The 12,545-nt window shown below is 57.9% G+C and overlaps 3 protein-coding genes across 3 annotated transcripts; all 3 read right to left on the bottom strand.

Annotated features, from left to right (window-relative positions):
- Positions 1–85: 85 nt before the first annotated feature.
- BXZ73DRAFT_98048 (uncharacterized protein) lies at positions 86–4,455 on the bottom strand (the record flags this gene model as incomplete). The annotated part of the gene is made up of 21 exons (XM_048027567.1): positions 86–160; positions 229–435; positions 500–551; positions 608–623; positions 682–725; positions 919–1,010; positions 1,073–1,167; positions 1,225–1,251; positions 1,316–1,356; positions 1,417–1,585; positions 1,643–1,677; positions 1,731–1,787; positions 3,289–3,534; positions 3,592–3,623; positions 3,688–3,739; positions 3,796–3,811; positions 3,870–3,903; positions 4,032–4,056; positions 4,113–4,210; positions 4,273–4,367; positions 4,425–4,455. The coding sequence occupies 21 exons, from the start codon at positions 4,453–4,455 to the stop codon at positions 86–88; spliced, it is 1,539 nt and encodes a 512-aa protein (XP_047881143.1).
- Positions 4,456–6,219: 1,764 nt separating this feature from the next.
- BXZ73DRAFT_74865 (uncharacterized protein) lies at positions 6,220–7,932 on the bottom strand (the record flags this gene model as incomplete). Its single annotated transcript, XM_048022110.1, has 13 exons — positions 6,220–6,303; positions 6,329–6,515; positions 6,574–6,708; positions 6,763–6,778; positions 6,840–6,915; positions 7,027–7,051; positions 7,085–7,212; positions 7,259–7,332; positions 7,405–7,466; positions 7,533–7,534; positions 7,589–7,758; positions 7,823–7,857; positions 7,907–7,932. The coding sequence occupies 13 exons, from the start codon at positions 7,930–7,932 to the stop codon at positions 6,220–6,222; spliced, it is 1,020 nt and encodes a 339-aa protein (XP_047881142.1).
- A 1,425-nt stretch (positions 7,933–9,357) lies between these two features.
- On the bottom strand, positions 9,358–12,492 carry BXZ73DRAFT_41403 (uncharacterized protein; the record flags this gene model as incomplete). Its single annotated transcript, XM_048018765.1, has 9 exons — positions 9,358–9,517; positions 9,598–10,559; positions 10,612–10,904; positions 10,958–11,031; positions 11,081–11,097; positions 11,153–11,203; positions 11,254–11,403; positions 11,454–11,887; positions 12,270–12,492. 9 exons carry the CDS (start codon positions 12,490–12,492, stop codon positions 9,358–9,360), a joined length of 2,364 nt encoding a protein of 787 aa, XP_047881141.1.
- Positions 12,493–12,545: the final 53 nt, after the last annotated feature.

Below are 12,545 nucleotides of genomic sequence, written 5' to 3'. Positions count from 1 at the left end.
GGGGCGCACCAGTGTCCGGTATATCAGCGTGCCAACCACGGAGCGCATCCGCTGCAGCGCACATCCGATTCTCTCGGTCCAGAGGTTACTCCCTCCGACCCGGGTTCACCTGGAGCTCGTAGCCGTAGCCTTCCTTGTTGCTGCAGACGCTTTCGTTGTCCTCGGCACCCGCCAGGCGACATCCGCGGCGAAAACTGCTTGGGAGGGACTAGTCGCGCCGAGACTGACGCCGGGGCGGAACGCGACGGCGCGTGACGGCGATAAGCTGTTCACAGTTGTGGTGTATATGGTGGGATCGCTCGCTTCAAATAGGTTGAGGATGAAGCGGGTGGTCAAGAGCACCGTCATGCTGCACCGGGAGGTCGTCAGCAGAGGTGACGGAGAGGGATAGCTGGAAACGCACGCGCTCATCCCACCGATGAGATCATACAAGAGCTGGAAAGGTGACATTAGCCCTGGACTTTGACGGAGGTACCAAGCGCATGAGGTGCAGTCTTACCTCGGCGTTGTTGACGAAAACAAGGTTCATGACGTTGCAAAAGAGGAGTGCACTGAAAACATGATATATGAACAACGATATCAAACGCGGAAGGGACGTATAGCTCACGCGAAGTATGCAACACCTGCAATGCGGCGGATGCGTCAATTTCCAGACTCAATGACCCAAAAAAAAGTAGATACCATTATCAAAGAAAGCCGTCGTAAGGCTGAACGCCGGTTTCCCTCTACGCGGTCCTGCGTGTCTAAATGTCAAAACGAGGACAATAAGGTCGCAAAGAACGCCGCCGGTGCGCCCGACGATGATCGCTGTTCGGTATCAAGTCAAGAGACGTCTATCGAGGGAGAAAGCGATAACGAACCCCTGTGAAAGGAGATGATTAACCAGGGCTTGATCCACGATACACGTAGCCCGCTTACTTGCGGAAGGAGAGAAATTGCGAGAAATCCACGACACACATGACGTTGCCGCCGCTTGGGTCGTAAATTGATGTATCCCTGATCGCTGCATACTGAGCGAAGCCCAGAGTTGAGCACGACAAAGTCAAATGGAAGAAAGGATGGTGGTGCTCACAATGGAGGGAACGGAGTTCGCAAACCCTAGCACTAAAACGAGGAAGGCCACGGGTTTGCGTTGGTATAACGCGTACGACCGCAATGACGAGAACACTACAGTGCACTGTTATCAGTCATTGGAAGATCTCAGCTTTCGCCTCCAGAACCCACCAGCGGCGGCTATGAGCATGACGGCGCCTAATAGAGCAAACGCCAGTGTGATCCTGTTACACCTGCGGGGCGGTGGCACAAATTAGTGTACGCAGTGAGGCGCAAACAGGCGCAGCCGGGTTGTGCGTACTTCTGCCGGGTCAAGGGGGTCAGAGGCGGTTAGCATGTGTGGTCCGTCGGGAAAGTTCTCACTGGTGTTGATTTGCCCGGGAAAGGGAAGAAGTGAGGAAGACGAGGATGTTGGAGGCTAAACAGGAGTAACGTATGGCGATATAGATCGCGCCTGCACTTGTGAACTTCTTCCTCCAGACATACTGAACCTCGCGATCAAATATGAGCAGGTAGTCGTACGAGGTGACGACTGGGAAAGAGAGAAGGCGTCAGACGATTCAGATTCATACTCCAGGTGACCACCTACCGATGGCTCCGACCACCGCCCATTCGCTCTGAAGACTGGATCGCGTACGTGAGCACACCAGCTCGCAGTACCATCAACAGGCACGCACAATCTGAGGGCGGCTGCACTGTCCATACCGGCGACGGGCGTTGGAGAGACCGAGTATCTACCAGGGCGTCAGTATATTTAGGTGCTGCGTAGATATACGGGGGCAAGACTCACCAGTTCCTCACGCTCGTCGAGGAGGTGGGGGAGGTGAACGCGATAGGAATCGATCTCGCCCTCCACTAGTTATCTGGAACGGTGGGCACCGAAACGAGTCGCCGGCCGCACGCCAGCTCCCGTGAGTGCCGATCAGTCTCTAACCGTCCGTAGGACTCTATCGTTCGGTGCGGCATGGGGCCCGCAGGTCAACCCCCGCGCGGGATGTACCGGCCTCCCCGAGCCGTGCCTCGCCGCCGTTTCTTGACAAGCACCCTCCGATCGTCTGCTTCCCAAGTGCGAACGCGCGAACTACCGAGATACACCTTCTGGTATGACGCCATACGTCTCGACCCGAGTGCACACCGTCCGGTTCAAAGCCTTTCTTCGGAAAACGTCCTTGATTCCATCCGCGCCGAGGGCCGTCTGGAAAGCGAGTTCGCGCCCGAGACCGCGGATTCCCCGGCGAGGCGGATGCGGACGGATGCAGGCAAGGTATGAGGGGAGACGCAGAGGGTAGGGAGGGACGCAGACGCACCACTGAGCGAGGACGCACGTAAAGGGACCTTCCGACCTGTCCGGGGGCGCCGCCCCTCGTGGTGGCAGTCTGGAGAAGTGAAGCGGAGGGTATTCATGGACATCGCATAGGATGCCGGGAATGTCAGCATGCAGCCCCAATCGCGCCACTGGAGAACCACCCTCGAGCTTGACAGCGCCGCGGTCGCTACGGTGAACAGAGCGGATCGCGACGCTGACAACGGCGCACGGTGGCGAAGGCGGATGCGCCGAAAGGGGGCAGGGAGGAAAGACGAACCCTGTTCCAACACCATCGAATGACCACCTTGCGAGCGCGAGCCAGCACCATTTGAGAGCGGGGGAGGCGTGATCGGAGCGAGCCTAATGCAGGAGCAAGTCCATTGGCAGGCACGCAAGGCTGGACAGCGGAAAGCGCCGTGTCGACCGTCCGAGGAGGAGCCGGTGCTAGCCAGGGATATCTTGCCTTTGTGTAGCGAGTATTGGGTAGAGTACGAGGGGGGGAGCGTCTGTGGAACGAGGGGGGGCGTCGAACAGGAATTTGGTCGGTCTCGGGCCGGGCCGTCGCTTTGAGCATCTTATCCCAGTGGTGTGGCAGCATATCGCTTAAGCGCCACCGACGTCTTCCAGCGAGCAATATTTCAACACAAAATATCGATCTGCCATGGGCCAAGGAAACGCAGGACCGCGGCTCCAGCGACGTCCTTGATGAGCCTGGTCACCATCGGCGAGAACAGATCACGGGCATACTTGTATGGTCGCCGGCATGACGTCATCGTCTCTTTCGAGCAGCCATCCCGTGGTGACAAACAACAGCAAACTTCATAGCGACCATGCATGGCTTCGGCCCGATCTAACCTACAGACACATTCTATCTAAAGGGGCGCACATCCGATTTTCGTCGTTCCACAGACTGGAGCTCGAAGACGCACTCGTCCGTAGTACTGTAGTAGACACTCTCGCTGTCCTCCGTCCCGCGCCAGCTTACATCCGCGCCGAAAATCCCTCGGGAAGAGCGAGTCCCCCCGAGACCGCCGGCGTGTCGGGACGCGAGCGAGCGTGACGGCCTCCTAGTAGACACGGCCGTGAGGCGTATTGTGGGGACAGAGTCGACGGGCATGCCCGCGCTCGCTTCGAATAAGTCGAGGATGAAGCGGCAGGTCAAGACCACCGTCGTGCTGCACCGGGAGGCCGTCAGCAGAGATAACGGGGTGGAATCGTCGCGGGGAACGCACCCGCTGATCGCACAGATGAGATCGAACAAGAACTGGAAAGGTGACATCAGCTGTGAACGGCGATGCAAGCATCGAGGGCATGAGGTGTAGTGTTACCTCGATGTTGTTGACGAGAGCAAGATTAATGACGTTGGCAATAACGAGTACACTGGACGCATAATGTGTCAATGACGAGAACAGACGCGGAAGAGACGTATGGCTCACGCGAAGTATGCAACACCTATAATGTAGTGGGTGCGTCAGTGTACAGACACGATGACCCAAAACAAGGTGCTTACCGTTCTGAAAAAGCGCCGTCGTAACGGTAAACCTCTGTTGTGCGCTTCCTCTCCAAGGTCTTGCATGCCTCCACGTCAAAATAAGAACCAGAAAGTCGCAGACAACCCCGCAGGAACGCCCGACGATGATCGCTGTTTGGAGTCAAGTCAAGAGCCGTCTACCGAGGGAAAAAGCGATGACGGACCCCTATGAAAGTACGTGATTAGCCCGAACTTGATGCACGATACACCTAGCCCGCTCACTTGCGGAGGGACAGAAATTGCGAGAAATCCACATTGCAGGTGAAGTCGGTGTTGTTGGGTCCTGGGTCGTAGGTGGCCCTATTCCTGATCGCTGCAAACTGTGCGAAGCCCACAGCTGAGTCGGACACGGTCAAGTGGAAGAGAGGGTGACATCACTCACAACCGAGGGAATGGCGTTCGCAGACCCTAGCACTAAAATTAAGACAGACATGGGTTTGCGTCGGCATAGCGCGTACGCTCGCAGCGACGAGAACACTATGGCATGCTGATATCAGTCATTGGACGATCTCGTCTTTCGAGTCATAAACACACCCGCAGAGGCCAAGAGAATGGTGGCACTCATCGCAGAAAAAGCCGCTGTGATCCCGTTACACCTGCGAGGCGGTAACGCAGATTAGCGTGTGCGCCACCGAAGAGCCGGGGCGCGAACAGGCGCGGCCGGGTGCGTACTTCTGTCAAGTCAAGGGGGTCAGAGGCGTCTAGCAGCTGTCAGGGATCGGGAAGGCTCTCACTGGTGTTGATTTTCCCGGCCAAGGGAAGAAATTGACGAGGGTGAGGACGTTAGAGACCAATGAGGAGTAACGTATGGCGAGATAGATCACGCCTGCGCTCGTGATTTTCCTCCTCCAGACGTACTGAACCTCGCGATCAAGTGAGAGGATGTGGTCGTAGCTGATGAGAGCTGGAAACGTGAAGAGGCGTCAGACGATTCAAACTCGTACTCCACCGAGGTGTACCACCTACTGATAACTCCGACCACCGCCCATTTGTTCTCAAGACTGGCTCGCGTACGTGAGCACACCGGCTCGCGGTACCGTCAACAGGTACGTACCTGGGTTGGCTGCCCATAGCTGTGACCGGGGTTGAAGTGGCGTTTGAGATCAAGCCAGGGCTGCAGAGAAGGCGTCAAGTGAGTGCTCTGTATGGCCGCGACCATGAACCAGAGCGTGCATATATACCCAGACCTTCATGACGGTACATACCCGAAAACACGAAACGCTTCGCGCACAGTAAGTTACACTTGACTAAACGCGGAGACTCTCATGGAGACGTCGCCGCTGGACAGTAAAGCGCTAATCCGGATTGAATCCGGAGGCCGATGTCTTCCCTGCACGTCATCGAATTCGATATCCAGCTGAGCGATGCGAGCGCGGAGATCCAATGAAACGACAGGTAAGTCGAAACATACGCATGGCAGGCCCTCTGAAGCGAACATCGGTGCACACATACCTACCCGCAGCAAGCACGACTCCGCGGCCGAACGCATAAGGCTGGTGCACCGGAGACTCGGAGTCTTGCGGTGCGGGCGACGACGATACCAGTCTGCACCCGCGGCAGAGCATGTGCATACAGTGTCGATTGTGACATTTCGTCGCCGTCGCACAGTCGCTGGGAGGGGTCCGGGAGCACGTCGTGGTCTGAGAATAAGTCGCCACAGGTGCTCCCGCGCGCGCGTTTCGCCATGACCATAAGCGCTCCCCGTCTGCTAGCCTCCTCGGTTCAGCCGACTTGATGGCTGGGCCGCTTGTCCCTCGCCCCTCGGCTTGCTCAGGGTCCGCCGTGCATGCCGACGACAAGCACCAGCGTTCGGGGCGCCGCGATCCAAGGCACGCTGCTCGAGACCCTGAGTCCAGACTCTAGCCCGGGCAAGACGGGCAGTGGTGAGAGCGTCGACCGCCCTCAGCTCCCGTCAGCTTCCGACTCGCGGCCTTTGTCCAAGTACGGATGCCTCCGACGGCGCGTAGTCGTTGCTGCTCGCGCAAGAACTCGGCGACGAAACCGAGCATGAGCCAAATGAACACAAGTCTCACGCGCGTACGCTCTAGTTCGTCAGCCTCCGGGTACTAGTGTAAGCAGCTGACTGCTGCGCCGTGACAATTGCGCAACGCAACTATGCGGCATCTCGCGAGATCGACCGGAGTCTAATCTCGACCGCCTCCGCGGCCAGCCGACTGCACGCATCGCTCGCCTTCTTCGCGCGTGGTGCTGCGCGTCACTGGCTTCGCGCGCGAGCTAATAAGCTAGACGCGCTCCTTCGGTGCATTCGGCAGGGACGGAGGCAAACCGATTTTATCATTCGCCGCCTAGATGTGAAATCCGCCTCCCGCTATTCCATGCGCTCTTCCCTCGGGCTCTCCTGGAGCTCAAAGTCGTAGTCGTACGTGTAGAGGCTCTCGCTCTCTTCGCTGCGCTCCCACGACCCCGCCCCAGCTGACCACCGCGTCGTACACTCCGAGAGGCTCGTCGCCAGGTGCACCGATGCCTCCAGTGTTTCGAAACGAAATCGGCTGGATGACCTCAGGCACCGACGACATGCATTCTGGCTCGCCCCCGAGGCCGCCCGCTCGGGCGGCGGCTTCGAGTAGATCGAGGATGAAGTGGCAGGTGAAGAGAACCGTCGTTCTGTACGCGGAGCGGCAATCAGCATGCGGTCAAGCGGGATTCTGGCTGGAGAGCGTACGCGCTGATCCAGCCCACGAGAGCGAATAGCAGCTGAGGAAAGGGTGTCAGCTTTGGGGGCACGTCAAACAGAAAACGTGGCACCTGAACGTTGTTGACGAACGCGAGGTTGATGACGTTGGCGACAAGAAGTGCGCTACGGGAGAATGGGTCGGTAACATCGACTGACATGGGAAGGAAAGTAGCTTACAGGAAGTACGCGACTCCTGCCAGGTCGTGGGAGAGTTATCAATCGGGCGCAATCCGGACAGGAGGGAACGTGCATACCGTCGTTGAACAGCACCGTTGCGAGGCCAAACTTTGGCCTCTCACCCTCTTTCCATGGCCACGTTCGCTTCCATGTCTGAACAAGCACGAGGAGATCCGCGGCGACTCCGCATGAACGCCCGGCAATTATTACTGTTGGGTGCAAGTCATGGGACTTAATCGGATGACAATTTAAACGTGTACGAACCACTTGGTGGTAGGAAGGTGTTAGTCTGGGTCTCGGCTATATTTCACGACTCACTCACCTGCGCAAGGGTACCAAGGACGAGAAGTCCATATCACAGAGGACATTGGTGTTGTTCGGTCCTGGGTTGTAGCTCGCCCCGACTTTGATCGCCCCGTACTGGGAGTACCACGCCATGAGTTCAACGTCCTACTGGGACAGCGAACTGACCCACAAATGAGGGAACGGAGTTTACCAGCTCCAGTGCGAAGACGAGGAAGGCGACGGATTTGCGGCGACATAGCGCGTACGCACGGAAGGACGAGAATGCTGCCGTATGTTCCCGTCAGTCGTGCGCGGATCCTGGCCATGTCGGATCCCGCCCTAAATGAACAAACGTACTGGCCGAGGAGAGGATGATCGCGGCATCTAGCGCGGAATCAGACCGTGCGATCGCGTTACACCTGTGCAATGGTGGCGCGGATTAGCGTTCGTGCAATGCGGACGTATGGGCACAGCCGCGGGCGTACTTCTACGGGGCAAAAAGGATCAGAAACGATTAGCCGTCCACCATGAAGACGCTCACGAAGGATGATTTCCCTGGCCAAGGGAAGAAGTTGAGGAGCGTGAGGACGATGGCAGTCAACGAACAGTATCGCGTGATGACGTAGATCACGCTCGCGCTGGTGACCTTCCTCGTCCAGATGTACTTGATTTCGCGGTCAAGGGTGAGGAGGTAATCGTAGCCGACCAGGGCTGGTCGATGACAGAAAGTGTCAGTGTCTGTCAAGCGACACCGAACCCAGGTGACATAACTCACCAAGGGACCCGACAGCCACCCAGAGACTTTCGAGGCTGGAGCTCCGCGTTTAGCATGTTAAGCTTACACGCAACGGCTACCTACGTGTGTAGGGTGAACTGGCTCGCCATGGCTTGGATGGAGTGTCTGGAGGACTGGTTGTCGACCCGTGTGTGTGTGATTGACTGTGGCTTCGGGCGAACCGGCGGGGGTCGGCGGTTATCCCGCGATGAGTGAGGGCAAAGAGGCTAGAGAGGAAGTGGGCACAAACGCATGAACCCTGTATGCGCCGACGGCGCTGGGCCTTCTTATCCTGGTGTCGCTACCATCAGAAGGCGAGTACGCTTGATCAAACTCTCGGAGTATAGTATCTGCGTGCGGTCCCTCCACAGCGTAGGTTCCGAGGTAAAATCGGCGTCTTCTGTAGATAGAGCTGTCTTAGGATCTCTGCCGTACAGGTAGTGCGCACTACCCTTAGCCTTACGTTGGGGTAAAACACTGACGACGCGGCGGCCCCGGCGCCTCATGTTCCCCGTGATACTTTGTTGCCGAACCCGCGGTGCCGCATGGAAGAAGCCGCTGCACCTGAGGAAAACCCCACGCGCCGTCCTCTGTTTGATGCGGCGAAGCTGGAGGGGGGGGGATCAGCTGACGATCAGGTATTGCAGCCATCGCGCAATGTACATATATGCGCACGATGCCACCACTTTCGGGACGGCAATCTGTGGAGGACCGGCGCGTCGCGGAAGGCGAAGTCGCATCTTGCAACGGCGGCAGCGGCGACGACGACGAAAGATCAGGCGTTGACGACAGAAACACCTTGGACAACAGCAGGCAAAGCACGGACCAAAGGGCAGGATGACGATGAGAGCTTCGAAGCACATGGCGGTCAAAGAGCCAAGTTGTCGCCTGCGTACGGCCGACGCCCGAATAAGCGCCCCAACATTCAACCACGGCACTTATCCTCCACCGACCGCAATCCATGACTGCGGTCTACTCGAGAGCTCGACGGCTGCATTGGCTTGAGAGCTCGCGCGTACAGGTATATTCGATAGACAGGTACGGCAGATGGTAGCGATGGACGAGAAAAGGGAGACAAAAGGGGAGGGCGGAAGAAGCAACGTGGGAGAGTCATGAAGGTCGTAAATGGTATGGGACCGGTCGCGTGGGGAGAGGTCCCAGGCACGGGTTGAACGATCGGAAGAGGGATGGGAGGTAAACAAGCAACAGCGTGTAGTGGGGATGCAAGCGTGACAGGATGCGAGGGGTAAAGGACTGGTATTCCATTAGATGGTAGAAAGACTGAAGGTTGAGTGTCAGCGAGCCGGATCTGCGGGGAAGAAGAAGGGATTACGAACAGGACGAGTGTATGGCACCCTGGTCCGCAGACCATGGGAGCAAAGCGGGCGGGGGTGGGCTTGACAAAGCGGGTAGATGCGAGCTGTAGTATTGTAGCTGGTAGTGACTATATTCACATGTGTTCGCTCGGGGTAACTGTTCTCTCCTCCGTGAATGCGAGGTATATCTGAGACTCCGTTGATTGGCGATTCGTACGTTCACTTGCTCTGGGCAGCTTGAACGAGGAGCGCCTTCTCCTTGAGTACCGACGGGTAGCTGTTCATCAAATGTGCTAGCGGGCGAAGGTCGTCCTGGTCCAGTAGAGCGATCGTGATCTTTGGGGCACCTTTGATCCCGAATGCCTTCACGACTCGCCAGCTGTCAAAAACAAAGTACAGATGAACGGGGACGTTGATCAGCGCTTGAGTCCAGGAATCAGTACAGGGAAGAATACGCACAGCTTGTCGCCCAGCTGCTGTTTCTGCTGGTTTACAGGCTTGTCGAGAAGAGAATCGATGAACTCGTCTGTTGCCTTCACCACCATCGCGTCTGGTTTCGGCAGCGGCAACCCCGTGACCTGGTTCGAGTTGACGAGCTCCAGGATCTTCGCTGCCGGCAAGCGCGCGAGCGAGGCGAGTGTGTACACCTGCTGCTGCGCTGGGGTCGCGGGAGTAGGGCTTGCGGCTGCGCTCGGGCCGCGGCTGGAGAGCGCAGGGGTGTGCGGCGACTCTGCGAGCGAAGGTGCGTTCGTCTTGCGCTGCTGAGGTGTCTGCGGCACTGGTATGGTAGAGACTGCGGGCGTCTGTTCCTCTGTCTCGTCGACCTCCAGTACGAGCTTTGCGTCTGCGATCTTGGCGCGAAGCACCTCCACATTGAACAAGCACATGGCGCGCTCGCGCTTGGGGAGCGACATGAGTAGGTCGGTGAGGTCGGAGACTTGCTGCGGCTCAAGTCGCGAGACAGCGGCGAACATGCGGTCCCGCTCGGATTGAGGGGCGGCAACGGAGCCTGACGGCGACTCGGTCCGTGGTGGTGTTGATAGCGTGGCCGGCATGGAGAGTGGGGTGGAGGGGTGGTCGGGGGCGGACGCGGTAGCGTTGGGTTCAAGGAGTCGGGAATCTTGCGAGGCGGCAGGAGACGGTGAGGGCGATTTCGAAGACTTGGCCAACCCGTTCGCCTTTCTTGCATTGTCGACAATATCGGCGAGTCTGGCAGGATCTTGCAGACCTTGGACGACCTCGCTGAGCGATAGTGCAACGATCGACTGAACGACCGTCTCGAGCTCATATCCAGCCAGGCCATCCTGACCCTTGAGTCGTCGACTGAGCTCTCCAGTGAGCACTTCTTTGCGCACAACGGGCGATAAAGCCGAAAGATCGTCGTAACGCATCGGCAGGTTGAGCGTCCCACTGAGTGCAGCCTGAACGAATACTTCAGTACGATCCTGCGATGGAAAGAGTGACAGCGCATACATGGAAGAAGCTGCCCGAGCTGCGACGACCCCGATCTTGCCTTTCGTGGTGGCTGAGTGTAGGAGAACCGAGGACGGCAGGATGACTGCTGGGACTCGGCCAACCCGCATAGCTTTCGCCTGCTTCACTCGCCGTTGGGCTCGTTGCTCCGCTACTGCTGCGAGGGTGCCCGCCGCTCCCACCGAACCGGTGCGCAAGCTTCTCCTGACGGAGCTGTTTGGGCTCGTGAAGACGGACCGTAAGCTGCTTGTTGCCCAGCTGCTGTCCGTTCATCGTGTTCATAGCGGCGGCAGCTACGAATTAGATTGTCAGTTAGAGAAAAGTGAGCAGGTGATGTCCACATTACCTTGATCAGGCGCCTGGTACGAGACAAATCCAAAACCTCGACTCTCGCCAGCCTCGTTGCGCATCACACGAGCACTATATACGGGTTATCGACGCTCCAATAACACACCCTCATACGGCTCACCTGACGATTTGGCCGAACTGGGATGCAAAAAATGGGTGTTGTGATGCATGCGTGACAACGGACGACACATACCTGGCGGAAATGTGAGAACAGCACATTTGAATCGATGGAGGTGTCGAGGTTCTGCAAAGGGGTTAGCAACTTCCTGTCGAACACGCGAGGTCCTCGCTCACTTTGATGAACAAGTTGCAAGGATCGATCAGTCCGCTATGGCTGGTTGAGCCAGGACCGGTCACCGGCGCAAGTTGGACCTGTTGTCCAGGACCGTGGACGAAAACAGATTGCTGACGTCCGGGGTAAGGGGCTTGCCGAGGGGGAGAGTACTGCCATGATGTTGGCCTCGATCGCAGAAAACAACGCATAGGAAACGTACCTGTTGAGGGTATGGGAACATCGAGCCGGTGGGGACAAAAGGCTGCGCCGTAGGGCTGAACTCGCTCGCTGCTGGTCCGGCGCGTCGGGGCTGGTAGGCCTGAACCACGATGTTGTGTCCGTCGACTTCCGTGCAGTGCATATCCTCTTCGGCTTCGTGCGCGTCCTCTTCCCTCCAGAACTCGATCATCCCACTGTCCTTGCCGAACTGGGCTTGAGCGCGGACGGAAGCCAGGGCACCAAAGGGCCGGAAAATATCGTATAGTTGCGAGTCCGTGAATCCTGGAGGGAGCTGCTTGACAACTCGTGGCGAGGCATTGGGGGGAGGTAGTGGAGTAGGAGGGGTCGTTGATGGGTACGGGGAAAGGGTGAGGAGCACGGTCTGCTGAACGCCAGGGACCGGACGACCTTGCAGCGTTGCAAGCGCCTTCTCAGCTGTAGAAGGTCGTGTCAGGTTAGAAACTTGTCACATATCGCGTAGAAGGGGAAGAAGGGCAAGTGGAGACTCGCTTGAGTAGCCTGCAGGATGCATGTATGCGTCCTGTAGAACGTCCCTCGCAGTCGCTCTCATCCATCGTACGTGCCATGCCTTCTACAAGGCAACCCCGAACGCCTCTCCATGACGTCTCGCGTGAATCACGCGTAACAGATGAAGATTACGCTTTCCCTGTCCCTCCAGCCCCATCCCGAAGCCCCAAGCGAGGCCCACGAGGCAGTTGTGGCCTCGTCACACCTTCCATCTACGCGTGCCTTCCCCCCGATCTTCCATCTCAACCAAGACTCATATGTCTTCCCGCAAGATGTAACGAGGACTCACCCTTCTCGAGGTACTTGAACTCAATCGTGCCCGAGAGTGGGGCGGGTCCGGTCGGGGGCGGACGCGGGATGTTGAGGCGGAAGGGTGCACACGATTGGAAGGCGATGGCAAGCTCCTCGTCGCGCACGAATGGCGGCAGGTTGGATATGTAGAGCAATGGCTCGTGTAGGTATGGGTGAGGCTGCGGGCGCGGCTCCGGCGGGGGTGAGTAGTCTGAGGCCATGGCGAGTGTGCTTCTATCTTCCCAAGTCCCGAGGGAGGCTGGAGATGAGGGTG

This window comes from Epithele typhae (genome assembly GCF_022376455.1).
Source record: "Epithele typhae strain CBS 203.58 chromosome Unknown BXZ73scaffold_6, whole genome shotgun sequence".
NCBI classification, from domain to species: Eukaryota; Fungi; Basidiomycota; class Agaricomycetes; order Polyporales; family Epitheliaceae; genus Epithele; species Epithele typhae.
The sequence above is the reverse complement of the archived record's forward strand: the minus strand, read 5'-3'. Positions and strand labels throughout refer to the sequence as shown.